This window comes from Galeopterus variegatus, unplaced genomic scaffold, assembly GCF_000696425.1.
Source record: "Galeopterus variegatus unplaced genomic scaffold, G_variegatus-3.0.2 Scaffold3499, whole genome shotgun sequence".
NCBI lineage: Eukaryota > Metazoa > Chordata > Mammalia > Dermoptera > Cynocephalidae > Galeopterus > Galeopterus variegatus.
This window is the reverse complement of record NW_007729610.1, coordinates 78,214-102,926: the sequence shown is the minus strand read 5'-3', so window position 1 is coordinate 102,926 and position 24,713 is coordinate 78,214. Positions and strand designations below refer to the sequence as shown.

General features: G+C 42.9%; 1 protein-coding gene across 1 annotated transcript in view; it reads left to right on the top strand.

Moving 5' to 3' along the window:
• The first annotated feature begins 12,600 nt into the window (after nucleotides 1-12,600).
• Nucleotides 12,601-24,713, top strand: part of LOC103600889 (poly(rC)-binding protein 1-like) — a 47,666-nt gene continuing 35,553 nt past the window's right edge. Inside the window, 3 exon segments of the mRNA XM_008585222.1 lie at nucleotides 12,601-13,027; nucleotides 13,030-13,214; nucleotides 13,399-13,554. Of these exon segments, the coding sequence (XP_008583444.1) occupies nucleotides 12,601-13,027; nucleotides 13,030-13,214; nucleotides 13,399-13,554 (768 nt within the window).

Sequence of the window (24,713 nt, the reverse complement as noted above, 5' to 3'; positions counted from 1 at the left end):
AAAAAAAAAAAAAAAAAAAAAAAAGATTCATGTTTTGTTAAACACAATATAGAAAATTTTTTACATTCTAAAATTGCTTTCTTTTTTGTCAGTTTATTTTTTATTTATTTATTTATTTTTTAAAAAGATGACTGGTAAGGGGATCTCAACCCTTGGCTTGGTGTTGTCAGCACCACGCTCAGCCAGTGAGCTAACCGGCCATCCCTATATGGGATCCGAACCCGTGGCCTTGGTGTTATCAGCACCACACTCTACCGAGTGAGCCACGGGCCGGCCTTGTCAGTTTATTTTTTAAATGTAGTATAATCATGGTACACGTGAAGTTTTGTGTCCTACTTTTAACACTTTTTTTTTTCAAGCAGCAAATAGTATTCATAACCACTTTTTAGTGGCTCTATCTTATTATTCTTTTATTGTTCCTTATTAAAATTTATGCTTTTATAAATAACATTGCAGTTGATGTATTTGTAGTTAAGGTTTTCGGCATGGATTGGATGTTTATTACTTCTGAATAGATTCCCAGAACTGGAATTCTTAAGTCAAAGGATGTGAACATTTTCATTGCCACTTTCTCATTGCCAGTATCGTCACTGATGTATTAAGGTACTAGTCACACCTCAAAACTACCAGAATTAGGTATTATCATTTAAAGAAATTTTTGCTGATTTTTAAAGGCAATAGTTTGCCATTTTAAAAAATCTACAGCAGGTTGAACATTTTTCATTGTTTTCTAGTAGCATTTCTTCCTAGTATATTATGTCCTTTGTTAATTGTTTATGTCCTTTGTTAACCTCAAGGGAATAGGGAAATCTTGGCATTTCTCACCATTTACTAGTTTTTTCTACAGTTCACCCAAGTCTAAGGTGACCAAGCCCCATGTACAGAATTTCTGGGGAGGACCCTTTAAAGTTCTATTTTATGAAACATTAAAGTGGGGGGTGCATTGAGGAAGTGAGGGCAAGAGAATGCAGGGACCAAGACTAAGACAAAACAGCCCAAAGGCAGGTCTTGGAGCAGCTTTTCTAGGCCCTCAGCTGGTCCCAACCAACCCCGAGGACCTGTCTCTGAGCCTGGAGGAGGAACTGTGAGGAAAAATGGGTCCCCCGGGGGCCGGCCTGTGGCTCACTCGGGAGAGTGTGGTGTTGATAACACCAAGGCCCCGGGTTCGGATCCCATATAGGGATGGCCGGTTCGCTCACTGGCTGAGCGTGGTGCTGACAACACCAAGTCAAGGGTTAAGATCCCCTTACCAGTCATCTTTTAAAAAAAAAAAAAAAAAAAAAAAAGAAAAATGGGTCCCCTATTCTCTTTCTCTGGAGGCTCTCATCTCCAGCTGCCGAGGCTGATTCGCTCTCCCATGTGCTCCCATTTAGTCACTCATGGCCTCAGCTCAGCAGGCCTGCCACCAGGAACTTGGCTCCCTTCTCTGGCAGGGGCTCCTTCCTGTCAGCAACAGCTAATTGCTTTTTCCTCCCACCCAGCTCTGGCCCTCTTTGAACCTCACGGAAATTTCTGTTTTCTCTCCTAATTCTCAGGTCATTTGCATCACAGAGGTGTGTGGTGTGGCTGTAAAAAACTTGGCCTCTGGATTGTTTGGGTTTGAATCGCCCCTGCCATTTGTTAGCTTTCCCTCAGTTTCCCTACTTGTTAAAAATATGTCATTTGTTGTGAGGGGCAAGTAAGACAGCATGGGAGGTACCTAGCATGGTGCCTATAGTTGGTGGTTATCCTCAGGGAAAAGGAGAAAACCCTAGTTAAGACGGGGCTGGAACTGTGTGATTCTCAGTCTTAGCTGCATAAAACACCAGTGCCTGGGTCCCATCCTCAAAGAATCTCAAGCAGTTGGTCTGAGGTGTGGCCTGGGCATAGGGATTTTTTTTTTTTTTTTTCCTTTTTTGTCTTTTTTACTGACCGGCAACGGGATCGCAACCCTCGGTGTTGCTCCCGCACCGCGCTCAACCAGTGAGTGGGAACCGATCTCCACATGGGATCCGAACCCTCGGCGGGAGCGCCACCGCACTCCCAGGTGGCGCACTCTCCAGTGCACCACCGGGCCGGCCTTTATTATTGTTATTTTTGTTGTCATGTTTGTGATTGGTGTTACATTGGAACTTGTCCATACCAGTTAGCTTGACTGTGTCACGAAACCACAGATAAAATTTCTTACCCAAAGACAATAATATTAATAGCTAATTCATGTTAATTAAAATTTAGCGCTCCCAAGCAGCGCACTCTCCAGTGCGTCACCGGGCTGGCCCTTTTTTTTTTTTTAAGATGACAAGAAAGGTGATCTTAACCCTTGACTTGGTGTTGTCAGCACCACGCTCTCCCAGTGAGCTAACTAGCCATCCCTATATAGGGATCCGAACCCATGGCCTTGGTGTTATCAGCACCACATTCTCCCAAGTGAGCCACAGGCCCCCCCAAGGGATTTTTAAAAGCTTCCTAGCCCAGGTAATTCTGATGGATGGGCAAGGTTCAAAACCACACGGTAGAGAGGAGTAACAAGGCTGCAAATATGTCTGTGCACTTTATCCCACCCCCTAAATTCCATGCCTTTGCTTAGCCCTTGGCCTTGAACAGCTCGCAGGCGCATGGGTCTCCAGTATTGGATGGGCTCTCATCTCACTCTCTGAAATGCATTTTCTTCTCCAAGCCTGAAGGCCTGTCTGAACTTTGGTAACTGACCTACTCTGAAGGAAGCAGAACTCACTTTGTCATCTTTAGGTAATAGCTGACTCAGTGTTTAATTCCATTTTGTTCTCACAACCACTTTTTCTTTTGTATCATATTGTTGCGTGTCCTTTTTCTCCCTGCATTTCTGTAGACAAAAAACCAGACTCACTGGCTGTTCTCCAAAAGTCAAAACATTTGGGGCTCCTTAGAAGAGCCCAGGTGTAATCTAATCTTTGGAAAAAGCAAGGTTTCTCCCCCAAGCCAGTCAGCGATTCCCCAGGGCTACAGATGAAGAAGGAAGGGGCGAGGTTGTCCGTGCAGGTGAATTTGGCAGGATGCTTTAGGCTGCAAGAAATAGAAATCCCAATTCAAAATGGCCCAAGCAGTCTCCACCACCTACTATGATGATGATGATGATTACTATTATTATTATCATTTTATCTAGTGTAAGTCCAGAGGCCACATGTCCCATGGTCACACAATTTATCAACTTACTAGCTACATGACCTTGGGCAAGTAACTAAACCTCAGTTTCCTCATTTGTGAAAAGGATTTTTGCGTATGAAATTAGTTAATAGAAGTAAAGGTCTTATATGAAGTAAGTGTTTTATAAATGTTAGCTACTGTATTGGTCAGTCATTGTTGCAAAACAAACAAATGTAAAAATATCTACGGTATAAGGCAATAAATCTTTCTCGTGTCTATATTCTAGCTCCATCTGTGTGTTCAGCTGGGTTCAGCTTCTGGGCTGATGGGCTGACGCTGCCCCACACGGGTTCCTGCTGATCTCAGGGCAGCACTGCAGCAGCACCAGGAGTGCTGTGCCCATGGCTGTGGCAGAGGCACGAGCGAGCGAGAAACCACCAGGCCTTGGTCAGGAACTGGCACATTCTCATTCTGCCCCCTTTCCTTTGGCCAAAGTGTCACATGACCCAGCCCAATATCATCAGGAGGGAAATAACCCACCTACAGTGGTGTAGTGGATTGAATTATGTCCACCCCAAACTCATTGAAACTTGAATTGTGTCCCCCAAGGTTTATGTATTACAATCTTAGTCCCCACTATGACTGTTAAGAGGGTGGAAAACCCTATTATGGTAATTGAAAGGTGGAGCCTTGAAGAGGTGATTGGCTTATAGGACCATGCCATAGTGAATGGATTAAAAATGGTGGCCAGGGGCGTGGTTCTGAGGGCTTTAAAAGAAGAGAGAGTGTGTCTCTCTCTCCAGTTCCATGTATTCTGTTATAAGCAACAAAAATGAACTAATACAAGTGGGTTGTAGTTTAAGGTCAGGTGGCAAAGTACATGAACAATTATAACAGTGTATAGAGGAAAAGTGAATTGGTAGATTAGATAAAAGTGTTTTAGCCAGGGAGAATGTGGTGCTGATGACACCAAAGCCACGGGTTCGGATCCCTATATAGGGATGGCCTGTTGGCTCATTTGGGAGAGCGTGGTGCTGACAACACCATGTCAAGGGTTAAGATCCCCTTACAAGTCATCTTAAAAAAAAAATTATTAAATTCAGAATATTTTCTAATTTTTCTTGTGACTGTCTCTTTGACTCATGGTTATTTAGAAGTGAGTTATTTAATTTCCATATCTTTGGTAAATGTCCATATATCTTTCTGTTATTGATTTCTAGTTTAATTCTCTTGTGTTCAGAGAACGTACTTGGTATCAATGTTAAATTTACTGAAGTTGATGACTGTGCTGTGGTTATGTAGCAGAGTATTTCTATGTTTAGGAAATACACACTGAAGCACTTAGGGATAAATTGCCATGAGGTATGTAACTTAACCCTCAAATGAGTTAGAAAAAAGACTGTGTGTGTGTGTGTGTGTATGTGTGTAGAGATTGTAAGTGAGTGAGAGAAAAGGAGAGGGAGGGAGAGAGGGAAGAAAACAGAGAGAAAGGGGAAGGGAGGGAGAGAACACACGAATCACAAAGCTAGAGGCATAAAATATTACTACCAGGTGACTCTGAGTAAAGGGTATATAGGTGTTCTTTGTACTATTTTTATTTTTGCGAATTTTTTGTAAGTTTGCCATTATTTCCAAATAAAAAAACAAACAGGAAGGAAAAGCTAATCATCTCCTCTCCCTCTAGTCCTCCAGATGTGTATCCTTCTGTACGTTCTCCACACCCACATAAACCTATGCTGATATTTACACACTTAGATGGGATTTTGTTGTTTTATAAAAATTGGAACATTTTCTGCACATGAATAACTGTGCAGCTTGATCTTTTTTCTCTTAACAATACATCATAGACATCCCTTCTGGGCAAAAAACATAGATTACATTTACTTTTAAACAGGGCTGCATAATATTCTATATTATATAGTGTATAGATTATTTCATAATATTCTATATAATTTCTTCAACCCTCCCCTTATTGGTGGATCTTCTGGAAGTTTCCAGGTTTTTGCCTACAGACAAAGCAGCAAAATATATCCTTGTACATTGGTGCAGAATCCATGAATCCCTCCTGAAACTGAAATTTCAAAGTAAGTAGCACAAATTCCTCAAGATCCGTTAAGTGCAAAGCTCTTCCACAGTGGACATGAGGCAGGTATCCAGAGGCCACCTACCACGTGTCCAGTTGCATGCAAGCCCAGCATTTTCTGGAGGGGGGGACAGAACATCCTCTAGGAAGCTGGGCACACCAAACTTTCTCCTTGGACACGAAAAGACTATCAAAACCTGTCTGCTGTCTTGTGCAGGTCCCCCATATTTGGCAGGTGAGTCCAACATTACCATATGTCCACCAAACTTTACACATCCCTTCTCAGCTCGTTCATGGGTGCCTGCTAATTATATAGCTTTAAAAAGGTTTTGCTAGGAATTTAAGGCAGAGCCCAGGCTTCTGTAGGTGGGGACACATATGGTCCACAAGCAGCTGGTTGGATGTTCAGGTGGCAACAATTTCTAGCACAGTGAATTTGGCCGAGATCATAGTTTTGATCTCCACAGACACAATGCCTTGCATCAAGAATAATAGTTATTCATGGAATGTTGCCTTATGTCACCAAATTAAGCACTTTTACATAGACCATCTCATTTAATTCCCTCCACAACTCTGTGCAGTATAAAAGTTGTATAACCCTGTTGTGTCACTTATCTATTACCACAATAATTCTGCATAAAACCACTCAAAAGTTTAGTGATTTAAAACAACCACCTATTATTGTTTGTGATTCTGTGGGTAATTTAAGCTGTTCTCAATTGGGTAGTCCTGGTCTTGGTTGGGCTCCCTCATATGTCTGTGGTCAGCCTATGGGTGGGTCAGTGAAGCACCTCGGTTTCTGGAGGCTGGCTGGCTGGTGGCTGGCGTGATGGGGACTTTTCATCCATGTGGTCTCTCATCCTCCAACAGGCTAGCCTGGGCTTATTTACAGGGGTGGAGGAACTGGGGGAGGGAAATGAGGAGGCAAGTGGGGAGAAAAGAGAGAAAGACGGTGGGTGCCAAGGCTTATGGAAGTCCACCTCAAAATTGGCACGACCTCACTTTTCCCACATTCTGCTGCCACAAAGTTGGCCCAGATTCAAGGGGTAGGAAAATAGACCTGACCTCTTGATGGAAGAAGCTGAAAAGTCACATTGCAAAGTGTGTGGATACAAGGAACAGTGAAAGTGTGAGGCCACTTTTGTCATTTACCTCACTGGCTTTTGAAGAGTATGGAACCAAGTGGTTACTCGACCCAAGTTCGCAAAGCCAGCAAGCAGCAGGCTTGAACTGGGCAGTCGAACACCAGTGCCTGATTCATCCCCGCTCCCATCTTTGCGTGTCTGTGAAGGCTTCCTGACAACAACGCTCAGCGACTCGCTGTCTCTGAAAGTCCCCAGCATACACAGCCGGCCTCAAGAAGAAAGTCATCTCCAAAAGTTGTTAGCTGCTTGAAGGAGAGGTATGAGATGCAATCGGAGGTGTTGTGCTGGTGGGTTTGTGCATAGATGTTTGGTAGATGGATGAGTGGTTGAGTGGATGGGCGGGTGAGCAGCTGGATGAGTGGGTGGATGGAGGATACATGGATGGTATATTGTGGGAGAACGCGTGGTTGGGTACAAGGATGGGTGGATAGATGAGTTGTTGGCAAGTGGATAATGTGAAGGGGCTGAGGATATCTCCAGAATTCTCTGTGCTTGGGTTTTACTGAAGTTGAGGGGCAGGATATAAAGAAATCTGAGCTTTCAGGTGGCATCTCTGGGAGCCTGCAGGCTGAGGGCCTGCAGTCTGAGATCTGCATTTGGGCGAGACAGCCTTTTGGACCTCTGAGCTGGAGTCAGTGAGTGCAGAACTTTCCTTCCTTCAGGGAGGGAGTGCCCAGAGTCAATTTTAAAAGATGTCATTCAAATAAATTAAAACATAAAAAATAATAACAGGTGTCACTCAGTCCCAAAGTGTGGGCTGATCATTTTCCACATCTGGAGCCCTATGCAAGATGCCAGGATTCCCAAGAGGACTCCTGTGGAAAGGAGTTTACCAACTGGGCCTCCCCTCATCAGGTCTCAGGTAAGGTCAGGAACATGTCCTGTAGGCTCAAGTCCTGGCCGGTGGCCTGCTCTCTCTCTCTTTGCGGGTCACCTGGATGATTCTGTTGTGGACCCACGTCTGTGACTATGGTTCGTGTCAAGAACCCCAGCCCAACCCAAAGAGGTTTGTGGGAAAGGCCTTGACTCTGACCTGGAAACTGCTCCACCAACCGTCAGTGTTGCTCCCATGAGGCCATGGACCAAAGAACTCTGTGGGGATAGGACTGGGGCCCAGAAAGGGCAGCTGTGACGGCCTCCCCGATGGAGCCTCAGGGAGTTGCCACCTGAGCAGCTGTTTCCCCACCCTAGTCCACACTTACCCGCTTCCCCCCAACACCACCATCCTGTTTTATATACACTTACAGGGATCCCAACCCTTGACCTTTGTGATACCACCACCATGCTCTTTCCAAATGAGCTAACTGGCCAGCCCTAAACTTTTATATTTTATTGAATCACCTTGATGACAGAGTATACCAGATGCCTAGATAAAGATATCAGCCCTTTCCAGTACTGTAGAAGGCTCCACATGCCTCTCCTGGTCTGTACTCTCCAAGGTCACCACTTTTCTGACCTTTATCCCCATAGGTGACTTTTCCCAATTCTTGACCTTCGTATGAATGGAATCATCTTGTGTCTCATGCTTTCCCATGGTGACACTTATTCTTAATTTGCACTAGCCCCTCCCGGCAGGGCTGGAACTCCTTGAGGGTGGGACTAGGTCCTAATCATCTCGGTGCCCCCCACCTACCACCATCACCTTGAGGCTAAGGCAGAGCAGGGTGCACGGTGGATGTTCATTCAGTGAAGGGCAACCAGTCTCTCCACAGCATAGGGTGGTAGTAAGAGCACAATACTGCTGTGCGACCTTGGGCAAGTTTCTTAACCTCCCTGTCCCAAACCAAGAAGAATGATAGTACTTGACTTCTAGGGTCCTTGTGATAATTAAATGCATCAATACTATAAAGCTCCTACAAATGTCTGGAACACGGTGGTGCTATGTACATGTTTATTAAATGAAAAAACATGTATTTTCCACCATAGGAGCTGAGGCAGGCCTTAGCCCTCTTTTTAAAACTATGGCCTGCCTGCCACTTATTTTTGTAAATAAAGTTTTATCACAGCCACACCCTTGGCCTATGTGTTGTTTACGATCCCTTTCGGGCTACAACGGTAGAGTTGAGTAGCTGCAACAGAGACCATGTAGCTGGCAAAGCCTAAAATATTTACTGTCTGATCCTTTCCATGATAGGTTTGCTGACCCTCCTTGCACTGTGATTTCTAAACCTTCCATCAACAAGGCTATGCTCTAGCTTTAATATGGACTACTCTGACCCAGGTAAAAATAGTTCCTGTGTCTGTTACACGTTTAAATGCCTCGACTGTCCTCCTCTCTGCATAAAACCCCCCTTGACTCCCACAGGTTTCCTTGTCCTTCATCATGGCTCTCAAGAATCCCGTGTGCCCAGTCTTTGGTGGCCCCTTCCATGGGGGGTGGGGGGTGGGTTTGAACTTGTGATCTCTAAGAGTGGCAACAGGTGAGAAGAGAGCAGACAGGCCTCTGGGAATTCGAGGCCCACACAGAGAGGGCACAGTCATACAACAGTCCTGTTTGAAGTGGGTTATTAAGTGTTGGCCTGAGGGTGGAGATCTGGCAAGCCTGCCATTTCTTCTAGCACTTTCCACTAAGCTTGCTGTTGCAGATTACTTAAGAAGGCACCAGAGATATGATGATGAGATCCAATTTATTATGCAAATATGGGGCTAGTTTTAGCCAGCCATGGGTTTACTGCGGCCTTGCTGTTACTCTCGGGAACAGACCATAACAAATAGAATTTTGATGAGTTCAATGTAAGAAAAAAAAAGAGCTTAATATTTATGTACTCATTTGGAACCACCTACAAGACAGATTAAGCCAAAAGAACAAAATTTAGAAGTGTGTGATTTGCTACTAATAGGGTGAGACCTCACTCACTACCCCCACCCCCCAGAGAGAGCATTAATCCATTCATGAGGGGTCCGCCCCCATGACTCAATCAGTTTCCAACACTGCCACACTGGGGATCAGATTTCCACATGAGTTCTGGAAGGACAACACATCCCTAGGGTATCAGCCTTATTATTATTATTACTACTACTTTTGTTATTGGATCAAAATAATTGGCCTGCCAGGTACTGGGAAAAATCCTCTTTGTCCAACAATACTATGAGGCTGTCACTCACCAAGGGCCACGTTGGGTTTTCTTCTAAAAGCTTTAAGTTCATTAAGAACAATCTCTATGTCCTCACTGCTCAGTGTGGTCCTGGACCAGCAGCACTGGCGTCCCCCAAGAGCTTGCTAAAAAGGTGGAATCTCAGCCCCACTCCACACCTACTGAATCAGAATCTTCATTTTAACAAGATGCCAGGTGATTCGGGTGCACATTAACCTAGGAGAAACACTGATCCAGTTCATCTTCCTTGAGCTGGGTGCATTAAAAGAATATGTCACATCCTTTAATCAATATGAAAAGTAATGCATGGTTATTTCGCCCATGTTTTTCTCTTTCCTGCCTCCAGATTGTCCTCTGTTAGCACAGAAGTGTCTCTTCCCCTCTTCTTTGGCAAAATCTCAGGTAATCACCTTTAGAACTTGCCTTTCTTGTGAGATCTTCAGATTACTTCTCTTTGTCACTCTAATCATGCATTCATCTTTTCAGCACAAATGCCCTGAATGCCTGCCTGGTGCTGCGTGCCCAGTGACACCAGGTCCCCTGTGACCCTGTGCCTGTGCTCTTCTCCACATGCAGGGGTGCAGGGGCACACTCCATCTTTCTCCTTATCCTTCATATGTTCTTCCTCCCTAATGTCTGAGGACCAAATTGTCTACTGCTCCACCAGATCTTCAATGAAGTGTTTCTGTCACTTGTAGTTGAATGCATTTGCAGTGGCTGCCCCATTTGCCCAGGAGGCTCCTGAGAAGGTGACCTGAGAGCAGAGATGGTCTCTTCTCCTCTCTTCCCTCCCCACCCCTCAAGCAGAGCCTCCACTCTTCACACTTCATGGTCTCAACTGACTTCCTCAGTGACTCACTTTTCTATAAGACTACTTTACCTTTGAAAACAGGTTTCCCTAAACATGAAAGGGCATAATGGGTTCCTTAAATGATTTCACCCAACTACGACATGGCAATGAGGTGTGTCTTAGTCTGTTTTCTGCTGCTATAACAGGATACCACAGATGGGGTAATTTATAACAAAAAGAAGAGTATTTGACTCACAATTCTGGAGGCTGGGAACTCCGAGAGCACAGTGCCCACATCTGGGGAGGGCATTCATGTTGCATCATAACATGGAGGAAGGGCAAGCAAGGATGTAAGACAGAGAGGAAATGGGGGCCCCCTTTTTATAACTAAGACATTTTGACGATATCAGCTTTAATCCATTCATGAGGGTCGAGCCTTCATGGCCTAATCACCTTCTAAAGATCCCACCTTTTAATATTGTTACAATGGTAATTAAATTTCTTTCTTTTTTTTTTTTTTGTTTTGTTTTTTGGGGTTTTTTTTTTTTTTGCATCTGGCTGGTATGAGGATCCAAACCCTTGAGCTTGGTATTATAACACTGCATTATAACCAACTGAGCTAACTGACCAGCGGTAGTTAAGTCTCAACATGAGTTTTGGTGGGGACAATCAAACCATGGCAAGGTAGAACGCAGTTTCTCAACAGAACTCTGGTGCCTCAGGACCAGATGTGCCACACTGAAGGGGTTCATCTGAGAGGCTTTGTGGAAAATAGAATAATTTAGTCAGGCTCCCTCCACTCAGGTCTGGTTGTGGGGTGGAGCAGCACATTTCTTGTAAATAAGTTGTGTGGGTGGAGTCAGTGTGCATGTGCACCCATGTATCTTTCTAGTTAATTGCTTTTGTGTGTTCTGCAGTTTGTGAAGCAGGCTGGGGGCCGAGCACTCATCTAATAGAGCATGTTTACTCTGCTGGCAGCTGCTCAGTTTCAGTTTCTCTTCGGACTTTGCAGGTAGCAGTGCAGTGTTTGTTTGTTTGTTTTTGTTTTTTTTTTCCCTGACCAGTAAGGGGATCGTGACCCTTCGCACAGTGTTGTCTGCACCATGCACGGCCAAAGATCCGAACCCGTGGCCTCAGCGCTACCAGCACCGCACTCTCCCGAGTAAGCCACGGGCCGGCCCAGCAGTGCAGTTTCTAAGTTTCTTCTTTGTACTGCCTAGCTCAACAATTGGCGTCGTCGGAGGATAACGCTACAGGCTTTGTCACCGGATGTTCCAGAACAGATTTTGTACAGTGGTCACATCATGGTCTTCCATGATTCTTGTATTTTAAAGATTGCCAGTGAATGTAGAAACAGCCCAGATTGTCTATTCAGAACTAAACACCATGAACTTTCATCTGAAAGAGACAGAGGTGGAACACCATCCCGAGCTCCTCAGCAAGCTTCTTCCTCTGGCCATACTCACTTCATCCAGCAGCTGTTCAATCACAGAGACTCTTCCTGCCCCCTCGGACCTACTTCCTTCAGCAGGAGTCTGTCTTCAGGCTGCAGGATCACAGGACTCCGACCGTCATTCCTGCTGCCTCAACACTCCAGGCAAACGCTTCCTCTCCAAGGTTGAATTCTGAGCAGCAGGGAGAGGTGAGCGTGAGTGCGTGTGTGTGTGACAGAGATCTTCAGTGGCCTGCAGCCCAAGTGTCCACATCTAACATAAATCTTACTGGTCTCCAAAGCCCTGACCAGGGGAAGAACACCACGCTGACAGACAGGGATGGAATGAGAAACCTCACAGAAATTCAGAAATAGCTCAAAGGCCAAACCCCATAGTGGTGTTATTTTGAATATTTGTAGGCAAGGCATTCAGACAAGTTCTAGAATTTACTTTGCACGCTTCTTATAAAGCATTGGGTGTCAGCTCAAGGCCCACATTGTCAGTTCAAGGAGTTCTGAGGAGTGAACGAACCTCTAAACTCAACTTGTTCAGAAGAAAAAGTTCGTCCAAGTTCTTATACTTGGGGAGCCAACGACTACCATCTTTTTGAAAATCAACAAGTGATTATTTGTCTAGGGATTTAGCTGTTGAGCCATCAGAAGCACAGAAATGGGATTGGCCAGATGATGCCATAAACTGTTCCTTTGGTCATAATAATGACTGGGTTTCAGAGAATTATCACATAAAGTGCACAGTACCTGTTTAGTTTAAGTAGCTCAACTGCAATTTCTAATGGAGCTTTTAAAAGTTGGTATATCAGGATCCACCCGCTGTACCGCCCCGCTCGCCTCGTGCCGGGCCGTTTGGGATCTACCCCTCCCCTCCCCCACCTGCCACCAATGACTTGACCCTATAACGAGCCCAAGTCCCCCAACGCCGCCCGGCGCTCACCATGGACGCCGGTGTGACTGAGAGTGGACTAAACGTGACTGTCACCAAAGAGGTCCACGAGAGCACCGGGACCCAGGTCCAGGTGGCGGGGGACATGCTGCCCAACTCCACCGAGCGGGCCATCACCATCGCTGGCGTGCCGCAGTCTGTCACCGAGTGTGTCGAGCAGATGTGCCTGGTCGTGCTGGAGACGCTCTTCCAGTCTCCGCAAGGGAGAGTCATGGCCGTTCCGCACCAGCCCACGCCTGCCAGCTTCCCAGTCATCTGCACGGGCGGCCAGGATCGCTGCAGCGACGCTGCGGGCTACCCCCACGCCACCCACGACCTGGAGGGGCCACCTCTAGACGCCGACTCGATTCAAGGACAACACACCATTTCTCCGCTCGATCTGGCCAAGCTAAATCAGGGGGCAAGACCACAGTCTCACTTTGCCAGATGCACGGCGGGACCAGAGTCGCCGGAATTGACTCCAGCTCCCCAGAGGTGAAAGGCTATTGGGCAAGTTCGGATGCATCTACTCAAACCACCCATGGACTCAACATTCCAAATAACTTAATTGGCTGCATAATCGGACGCCAAGGTGCCAACATTAATGAGATCCGCCAGGGCCTGCCAGTGGCTCACTCGGTAGAGTGCGGTGCTGATAACACCAAGGCCCGGGGTTTGGATCCCACATAGGGACGGCCTGTTCGCTCACTGGCTGAGCGTGGTGCTGACAACACCAAGTCAAGGGTTAAGATCCCCTTACCGGTCATCTTTTTAAAAAAATAAAAAATAAAAAAATAAAAAGATCCGCCAGATGTCCGGGGCCCAGATCAAAACTGCTGATCCAGTGGAAGGCCCTTCTGGTAGGCAGGTTACTATCCCTGGTTCTGCTGCCAGTATGAGTCTGGCCCAGTATCTAATCAATGCCAGGCTTTCCTCTGAGAAGGGCATGGGGTGCAGCTACAACAGTGTAGGTTAACTCAGAATCCCTTTCTGCTGTTTTCCCATGATCCAACTGTGTAATTTCTGGTCAGTGATTCCAGGTTTTAAATAATTTGTAAGTGTTCAGTTTTACACAACTTTATCATCCGCTAAGAATTTAAAAATCACATTCTCTGTTCAGCTGTTAATGCTGGGAATCCATATTTAGTTTTACAGTCTTTTCCCTGTTTTTAGTTTTGTTTTGGGTTTTTTGGCTCATGGATTTTATTTGTTTTATTTGTTGATAAGAAATGTAAGAGCGGAATGTTAATAAATTTCAGTTTAGTCCTGTAATGTCAAGAACTTAAGAATTAAAAAAAAAAAAACGGATTGGTTAAAAAATAAAAATAAAAAATAAAAACCAATATATCGGGGAGCTGATTTGTAGACCAAACAAAATAAAAAGTTTGTGGGGCCCACATATTGTAGCCACGTCCATCACCCTGTCTGTCCGCTGCTTCTCAAGCTCTCTGAGAGGCCAGCTTGAACCAGCCCTGGATGGGGCCGCAGGGAGTGATGAGGCAAAATGGAAGTGCTAGCCTCAGGCATATTTATTGTCAGGGATCTGAGTGTCATAGAAGGACTTCAATGAGCTAATCTCCATATTACATCTAAGTTTGTCTTTATTTCAAATTCTGGTTGCTGGAAGACTGAAGGAAGCAGTCCAAAAAGCAGGAGATATTACTGTTAGTATATTTCTGCCACTGGAACCCAGGGATGACTGTGGGGTAGTTGCAGGACCACTGTTTCCCTCTTTGTAAAAGTGGATATAACACCTACCCCAACAAAGGTCAAGCAAGGACTCTGAGCCTCTCAGAAGAAGATGCCGGATCCAGGCCAGGTCCCCCTACCCTCAATCCCCAGGCGGCATTCTGTTACCTGGAAGTAGCAGAATCCACAAGAATGTCAGCTCCATGAGAGCGGGGCCTTTGTTTTATCCCCAGCACCTAGAACCATGCCTGGAATATGATGTGCTTAAAAACAACTGTTGGTGATGGGCCAGCCTGTGGCTCACTCAGGAGAGTGTGGCGCTGATAACACCAAGGCCACGGGCTCAGATCCTATATAGGGATGGCCGGTTTGCTCACTGGCTGAGCGTGGTGCTGACAACACCAAGTCAAGGGTTAAGATCCTCTTACTGGTCATCTTCAAAAAAACAAAACAACAACAACAAAAAACTGTTGATGAGTGAATAATTTCTGATGCTTATCCTCAAATTCCAAATGAAGAAATGAAGACACAGAGCTTCCTTCCCTCTCTTTGTCCTGAGCACATGCCTTCAGTCTGTCCTGTGCATCTAATTCATTGACTTGGGCTCTACTCTGGGCAGCCCCACTGAGGACAGAGCATTTACTCCATTCATAGTTTTCAAAGAGCTTTTACGTGCATTTTCCTATTTGATATCCTCAACCTTCCTGTGAGGGCCCACAAACCTATCCTCATCTCATAGACACTCATTGCACCTTGCTGGGAACATAGCCAGGAACCAATAAATGTTAATTGCTCTCTTTTTTCTTGTCTTCTTTCTCAAGCTAGTAATTAATGTTTTACACATTCTCCTAGTGAAACAAAAGCTGCAAATATCAATCAATTCATGTTTGTTAGACACTTACAGGCTTTGTGGCAATGCCCCAGCCACCATACAAGAGAGAAGATACAGGGAAACATGGCTACAAAGTTTGATTTATTTTATATAGGGTGTATTAGTCCATTTATGTGTTGCTATAACAGAAATACCTGAGACTGGGTAATTTATAAAGAACAGAGATTTATTTGGTTTATGATTCTGGGACAGCTGCATCTGGCACGGGCCTCAGGCTGCTTTTACTCATGGCAGAAAACGGCAGGCAGCTGGCAGGTACAAGCAGATCACATGGTGAGAGGAAGTGAGATGGTAGGGAGGTGCCAGGGTCTTTTAAACAACCAGCTCTCACCAGAACTAAGAGAGTGAGAACTGACTCATTAATCCCCCCACCTAGGGAGAGCATTAATCCATTCATGAGGGATCCACCCCCATGACTCAAACAGCTTCCAACACTGTCATGTTGTGAATCAGTTTTTGGGGGACAACACATCCAAACTCTATCATAGGGCAAATTGGTCAAAGAAATATTTGGAAACATTTTTGTCAGTGTTTCCCAAAATCAAATGTATCACAGACATGCCATCTGATAGTGGGGGGCACCAATAAACCTGAAAAATATAGTGCCAATGTATTAGTCTGTTTCTGTTGCTTATAACAAAACACATGGAACTGAGTAATTTATTTTAAAAACTAAATTTATTGCTTACAGTTTCAGAGGCTGAAAGTCCAAAATCCAGGCAACATATCTGTGGAAGCCTTTCTTTGGTGGTGACTTAGTGACAGCAGGGTATCACATTGCAAAATGGTGGAGTAGAGAGAGAGACTAACTTCCCCATTCACTCTCCTTTTAAAGCCCTCCAAACTATGCCCATGATCACCATTTTTAATACATTCACTACATTATGGTCCTATAATCTAATCACTTCTTCATAGCCCAACCTTTCAATTACCATACTAGCATTTCCCACCCTCTTTACACTGTCCCAATAGGGGTCAAGTTTTGTGCGGGGACACTCAATCCAAGGTAACCAACACGGTGGGTGATAATTCCTATTCTTACTGAACTTTTTCTTGCCTGCAAGCTGGCTTCTCTAAGATTTAGCTCAATTTTTTATCTTATGCTATGTAACTTCTCCCTTATGTGGATTATATGGAAGCATCTCTATACAGTAATAACTCACAAATTACTGTTCCAGTCTACTTTTAAATTAATAATGTCTAAAGATTTCACTTACCTTGTTTGACACTTGAATGTAATTTAGCCTGATGTTGACTACATAAACATCATCATGGATAGTACAGGAAACATGCTATAACAAAAATTAAGGAGAGTTCACAGTCCTGAGTTTGGAGTTCACTGACCTGAGCATTGCCTAGCAAATCTGATATTCTAAATTAAAAACTTAATCAAATATTTTATTAAATCAAAAGAATGCAAGAAAAGGGAAATCAAGTAGCAAAAATGAGATGAAACAAATAAAAAACAAAGAGCGAAATGGTAGTCAAATGAAACTCTATTAATAATTACAGCAAATATAAATGGACTAAATACTTCAGTCAAAAGGCAGAGATTGTCAGACTGAATATAAAAGCAAGACCCAACTATATCCTGTATGTTAAGAGGTACAGTTTAAGTTTAATTAACCCACATGGCTGTATATGCTTACCTGGGGAAGAGTATCCTAGAGTGGTGAGGTCTTGATGATTGAGGGACAAGTTATAAAAATTGAGTGGGTTTCTCTAAAAGTGATGGGATTCAAGAGAAGGGGACATAAACCTCACATCTGGATGAAAGGAGAGTCAAAGAATTTGTGGCCATTTAAAAAACTTCCACAAGAATAAAACTACTGTCTTGTAGGTTGGTTATGAAGATTAGAGTTGTACATGATGCAGATATTGGGCACATGAATAAGTTACTAATATGATTATTATAGTTATTAAAATAGTGGATGATTTGAATGCATAATCCAGACAGTTCTTTTAGCTCTAACCATCAGAACTTCAATATTATGTGGCATCTTGGCATTAGATGTTCAGAACCTCATTGTTGTGGTTGAGAAGCAGACTCTGAATTGAGGACTCAAGTGTAAGTACTTATTAAAGATGTGCTCACTAGGAAGACTGGTGTGGGAGAAAAGAAGGGCTAAGCAAGTACGTGATTTTGGGCAAAGTCCTATGGCTTTAGCCAGATCCCATGGTGGAATTCAGGAGTGTAAGTTATGCCTCAGGGTTTCCCTGACTCCAGGCAAAGGAACTGGGCTGTTCTACTCCTGAAACCTTCAGGCCTTGGTCATGGGCTGTCCTGGATGGAGGGTATAAACTCACAGGCACTTTTAGCAACTTCAGTGTAGAAAAAGTGGCTCCAGTAGCCTGAGAACAGACTGCCAAAGAAGAGTCTCAGGTGTGACTCATTGCAGGCACCCTCAAGGGAGGATTGCCAAAACAGTTAGAGGGTCCAGGGGGATCCAGCTAGAGCCATCACAATGTCCACTACACTTACTAATATTTATTATGCTGAATAGACGTGAGGTCAAATGCTCTCAGCTAACACCTAGCTTGCCTGCTAGAGGGCGGGGTCTTCTCTCATGTTCGTCAGGGGAAAAACTAATGACTGTTGAAAAGCTGCCATGTGTGAGGCCACACAATAGATGCTTTAAAACACATTATCTTGTTTAATCTTTAAACTGCCCTAAGAAGGTGGTTTAATTAGCCTCCTTTTAAAGATGAAGAAAGCTTCAGAGAGATTTAGGAGCTTGCCCAAAGTCATGTGGATAATAAATTGTGGAGCTGGGATTTGTACACATGTGTCTTTCTCTTGGTTGTTTCCTGAGGATTTACTTGAGAAACAGATAACCTTTACAAAATCATCAAAGATCCAGAAGGTGGTCTTATCAACATAATTTACAACAAGCTACCAGGAACTTGCAGCCTTCCATTGCTGCATTATTTGTTTCCTAGGACTGCCATAACAAAATCTCACAAACTGGGTGGCTTAAAACAACAGAAATTTATTCAGTACTAATTTTCTGTTTTCCCTTTGTCTTCAGCAAGCACCTCCAATGGTCATGGTTCTTTGCCCAGTGGAGTGACAAACATTCAATCTATATCACCCTATTCCCAAATAAGGTCACATTCTGAAGAACTGGGTATTGGAATCCAACATATCTTTTTTGGGGGGTGGGAGACACAATTCAGTTCATAGCAGCTACCCACAATTCCAATGATTTCAATACTTTTTAAAATCTGGTTTCCAGTTTTTCAGAAATGTAGACATAGAAGATTATAGAGATGTAATGAAAAACAAGCATTCTTTTATACTCCTTTTTTTTACACTCCTTTAAAATAAACAAATAAATAAATAACACAATACTTTTTTTACAGCATCCTCTCTTGATGGCTAGGAAAACAGTGTCTATTCCCAAAGCCCCCAGGTTTAACTGGATTTGATGGGTTAACCTAGGAATTCCTGTTCTTGTGATGCAAATTCCTACTGGCTAACAGGAACAAAGAAATCCATTTCAGAGACCCAGAAAGTAGCTGGTATCTTTGTGTCATCCTGGCTTTCTGCCCACTTGGAGCCCCAGGCTAACTCACGGGGAGGCTTCATGTTTTTCCTCTGCTTTGCTTGTTGAACACTGCCTGGCTGTTCTGCTGGCTCCCATGGGAGAGTGTGCCTGGCAGCACACTATTGCACACTTCTGATAAGCTGAAATTACACCAGCCTCTAACTTCTTCACCCTGCCTGCAAAAATTAAAAAAAACAACAACCACGTCTGATCCAAAGGGTGGCAGGTCCTGGCTGTGTGATTATTCTTGAATCACATATGTTTTTCTTGGCCGGACACCAGGGACAAACTATCCAGGGAACGCTGGCAGGGAAAAAAATCCCTGAGTTGTTTGCTTTGCTGTCTTGTTCTTTCTCGTCAAGATTTAAACAGTGCTGTGGCTGAGATTGAGCAGACCTAGGGAAAAATAGCAACCACCACCACCTGGAACATGAACTGGTGGGGCATGTTTGGTGGGCCAGCAGGCTTGGTGGCCCCCCTCCAGGAGGGTGACACTCTAATTCCTCCGTGTCCTGCCGTCCTTTTCCTTACCTTTCCCATTCTGGGTTCTGCAGTCAAGACCCAGAATTCAGGGTTGTTCTGGGCATAAGATCTGAGGTAAGCAGACATGTACTCCAAACTGTTTTCTCCAGTATCCTAAAAAAAGAGAAATCCAAATTCAGCCACATGGATAATTCTTCTCAGGCTAAGAAAGAAAAATGCTAGGGGCCGGCCCGTGGCTCACTTGGGAGAGCGTGGTGCTGACAACACCAAGACAAGGGTTGGGATCCCCTTGCGGGTCATATTTTTAAAAAAAAGAAGAAAGAAAGAAAAATGTTAGTGGAAACCATGCATTCTCATGAGGCTATTTTCCTCTGCCAAACTCTGTGATGGTTTTCCTTATTGAACCTCAACCACGTAGGAGGCTCAGGCAGTGTTCAGTACAAAGTGGTTATTTATTCCACAAATATTTATTGAGCATCTACTATGTGTGATGCACTCTTCTAGGTGTTACTAAAATGATCAAAAAAGTAAAATACAACCATAGTGTCTAGACTAATTACAAAGTTTCTAAATGGTGGTGATATAGAGGCCTGGGACATTACTTTAGTTCTATCACTAGATATCAATAATTATATTTTGTTTTGTTCAGGTTTAATGAGACAGCAATATCATTTCTGCTTCTATCCCAGAGCTGGGGCAGGGAAAATACAAGATGAGCCTGAAGCACCTTGTGGTGTCAGTAAGTAAGGAAGTGCTTGAAAGAGCTTTCAGCCTGAAAGAGCTCCCAATGGCCAAAGCTAGAATAATTTAGGCAACAAAATAAATAACAATAATGTTGGATTATAACCCCTAGAATAAAATAAACATCCATGAGTTCATACTAATGTAAATAAGGTTTTAAAAATCAGTAAATAATTAAATACATAAATTAATATGTAAATATGTAAATGAGAGAGGATAGTTCTTCCTTATGGAAGAATTATAATTTGTATATGTGGAAGGAATGAGGAAAATAGAAAATCTCCTTGTGAAAAGCACAGTAATAAATTGGTATACAGTTGGCCCCAAAATCTATAATCAACAATGTTTTACTACATGTAACCAAACAACTAGAAGAAAGAAGATCAAATGTGCACATCACAAAGAAATGATTAAGTTTTGCAATGATGAGCAGGTTAATTACTCTGAACAGATCAGCATACATTGTATACATGTATTGAAATATAACTATGTACCTACCCCATAAATATGTACAATCAATATGCTTCAATAATAAAATTTTTAAATAAATAAAATTCATAAAGGCAAATAAAAATCTCTATATTTAGGCCTAAAAAATACAATAAAAAAAAAAAGCACAATAAAAATTGTTGGGAGATGAGGGCAGCCCTTTCCAACCAGAAGCAGGCAAGAAAGCATGCCAAAAATACAACTTCCACGTGGTGGCCCACCACAGCCACTGCCACAGCCATGGCTACCACAAAAGCAGCTTGACACCATAGTAGTAGCCACAGCCACCATACAGGCAGACCACCAGACACTTGACTGTATTGACACAAGAAGAGTTACCAACAGAGACTGGAAAAAGAAGAGGATGCTCTCTCCTCAAAGCCCACTCCAGAGTAATAGAGGCAACTGCTCTACCAGATGACCAGACATCAACATAGAGATACTAGAAATACAAAAACCTAAGAAAACATGACACCACCAAAAGGATACAATAATCCTCAAATACCAAACCCTATAGAGCAGGAAACCCTTGAAAGGACAGCAAAGGAATTCCAAGCAACAATCTTAAGGAAACTCACTGATACATGAGAAGACTCAGTTAGACAACATAATGAAATGAGAAAAAAATTCCAGGATATGAAGGAAGAAATTTACAAAGAGGTTAATACCTTACAGAAGAATGTAGCAGAATTCATGGAACTGAAAGATTCACTCAACAAAATAAAAAACACAACCAATAGCTTAAGCAGCAGGCTAGAACAAGCAGAAGAAAGAATTTCTGATCTTGAAGATAGACTTTTCAAAATAACCCAGGAGGACAACAAATAATAATAAAATAAAGGAAAAAAATATAAAAAGTGAAAAAAATCTAAGGGAGCTATATCAGACAACCTTAAATGCACAAAAATTTGAATCATGGGTGTTCCAGAAGGGGAGGAGGAAGGGAAAGGTTTGAAAAACCTATTCAAGGAAATAATAACAGAAAACTTCCCAGGTATAGGGAGAGACACAGACCTTCAGATCCATGAGGCACAAAGATCCCCGAAGAGATTCAACCCAAAAGCAGGTTATACCCCACTGTGGTAAGATGGGAAAAATGTAGTGCCCCACAGTTAAGGAGTTACATGGGGGAAAATAAGGGATCACCTTCACCCCAGACTTCATGTGTGTGAAACTCAGAAGCAGAAAAACTATGCTGTGACAGCCAAGGTTCACCGAGATGCCATTTGTGACAAAGCAATGCTCTCCCTTCAGAAACACTCCTGACTCCTAGTGTTGATGGATCTCTCCTCAGGGAGAGATCCCTGCCTATCACTGTCACTGGAGATGTCACCAGTCGTGTTCCTGCCAAATCAATAGCCTCTATTTAACCCTAGACAAACCCATATTGAGAAATATTCTACAGAATAACTGGCCAATACTTTTCAATAATGTCAAAGTCATGAAAGTTACAAAATACCAAGGGACTGTCACAGATTAGAGGAAATTAAGGATATGTGACATCTTTATGCAATAGTGGGAAAACTGTTGAAGTCCAAACAAAGTCTGCAGGTACATTAATAAGTACTGTGCCAATGTCCATTTCTTAATATTGATGTGGTTATGAAAGTTGTTGCTATTAGGGAAAGATGGGTGGAGGGTGTATGGAAACTCTCTGTATTTCCTCATACTGGACAGCAGTACCCCCCACCCCACCAAAAGAAAACTCTCTGTATTATTTTTTGCAACTTTTCTATGCCTAAAATTATTTTTTTTTAAAGAAAGAACACATTTGCAAGAAGGTCTACTTTAGGTTGCATAGAAAAATTTTTGCCCTTAAAGGTTCAGAAAGGTCTGGTTTCACAAGGCATGTGATTACCATGGACTCAGTGTATTCAAAAGAGGTAAGGCATGTGTCTACAGAGAAGTACCAAAAAACCAACTGTTATGGTAAGTGAGACTTTTGTTCTTCTCTATTCTTTGCTGACTCAGTGTTACCAGGTCATCTTGGTTTTCCAGGTTTGCACAAATGAATACCTAGCTCATAAGTATTACAAACAATTGCAATGTTTTTCCTGGGGTAATGTGGCTTATACAACACTCTAGTCTAAAAAAATCAAGGCAATATAAAAACCAGTCAGTTGGCATGAACTTTACCTGAAATCAGATGTCATGTTGACCCTATAACTTCTTCTGGCCTGACATTCATACATTGATATCCTCAGACCAAGTCCAGAAAGGCCACATCCCTTAATACAAGGCTTTTGTTACCAGGACCCAATTGATAAGAAGGAAAATAGAGAACGTATTAGTCCATTTTTTGTTGCTATAATGTAATACCCGAGACTGGGTAATTTATAAGGAAAAGGGGTTTATTTGGCTCACGATTCTGGGACAGCTGCATCTAGTGCAGGCCTCAGGCTGCTTCTACTCATGGCTGAAAATGGCAGGCAGCCAGTAGGTGCAAGATCACATGGTGAGAGGAAGCAAGAGAGAGAAGGAGGGGAGATGCCAGGGTTCTTTTAAACAACCAGCTCTCATGGGAACTAATAGAGCAAGAACTCACTCACCGTGTACCCCTCCCCCACCAGGGAGGGCATTAATATATTCATGAGGGATCCACCCCATATGACCCAAACAGCTTCCAACACTGCCCCATTGGGGATCAGATTTTGACATGAGCTTTGGGGGAACAACATATCCAAACTCTATCAGAGAATAAGGAATTTTTCCCTACTAACTAAACACGACCTTCTGAGAGAAAGGAGAAAATTCCAGGTAACCAGAAAGTTTTGCAGATCATTGTGATTATGAAAAATCACAGCAATCAATGGTTAAAAAGAAATCTATATTGTGCCATTTGCACTGTACCCATGAAACAACTGAAAAGAGCAGAATATTCCCTACTTTTACCTTTTGGTGCTTTTCAAATAAACCTTTATTTTTAAGGAAATTGTATTTTTAACAAAATGTGCCATGTGTTCTTTCTTGGTCTATGAATAATAACACTGGTTGAGTAGGAAAAATGTGGCTCCAGCCAGGGCCACCATGAACAGTTGTGCATGTTGTGCACTGCAAAAAGGCACCAAGTTGAAGGGCAAATGGGGGCTGAAATTTATCCTCCTCTCTGCTCCCTAAGCTGCATGCCTATGGGGCTCTGTCCACCCAGAGGAATGGATACTTTTTTTCTAATTACACAGAGTTGCTTGCTGGGTGTTAGCTGTACCAGTTGGTGTAGTGTATGTGCAATGGGTTGGGAGAGCAAATTGGGAGATACAAGTTTAGTGTGGTATAAGGAAGTTTGATGATCTGTGACTATTTAAAACTCTTTACCACATTATGGCAAATATCCCTTTCTAAATCTAGCACTTTTATTGAAAAATTAAGATTCTTTGCCATCCCAGAAACCCATTATGTTAAGTGAAATAAGTCAGGCATAGAGAGATAAATACCACATGTTCTCACTCATAGGTGGGAGCTGAAAAAGCTAACCTCATAGAAGTAGAGAGTAGAATAGTGGGTACTAGAGACTGAGGAGGGGAGAGGAGGAGAAGACATGCAGAGAGGTTGGTTAAATGATACAAACCACAGCTAGACAGGAAGAATAAGTTTCAGTGTTCCATAGTACTGATGGGTGACTATAATTAACAAGAAGTTATTGTATATTTTCAGAGAGCTAGAAGAGGGGATTTCAAATGTTCTCAACACAAAGAGAAGATAAATATTTAAGCTGATGAACATGTTAATTATCCTGATTTTATCATTATACATTGTATATGTGTATCAAAATATGACTCTGTACACCATAAATATGTACAATTATTACATCAATTAAAAAAGGAAATTTCCTGTACACATACGAACATGTTTGTATATGCATACAAACATATTAATTTACACAAATGACAGCTTATTATTCTATCCCTTGTTTTTCTAAAAGTCTGAATATTTTTATTATTGTGATAAAATATACATAAAAAATTGTTAAAATGATAAATTTTGTTAAGTGTACAATTCAGTGGCACTAAGTACATTCACATTATTGTGCGACTGTCACCACCATCTTCAGAACTCTTTCATAATCCCAAACTGAAACTCTGTATCTATTAAATAATAACTCCTCATCCCCCCACCGCTACCCCTAGCCACCAGCATTCCACCGTCTGTGTCTAAGAGTTTGACTACTCTGTATACTTCATGTAAGTGGAATCATACGATATTTGTCCTTTTGTTGATGGCTTCTTTCACTTAGCATAAGGTCCTCAAGGTTCATCCATGTTGTAGCTTGTATCAGAATTTCATTCC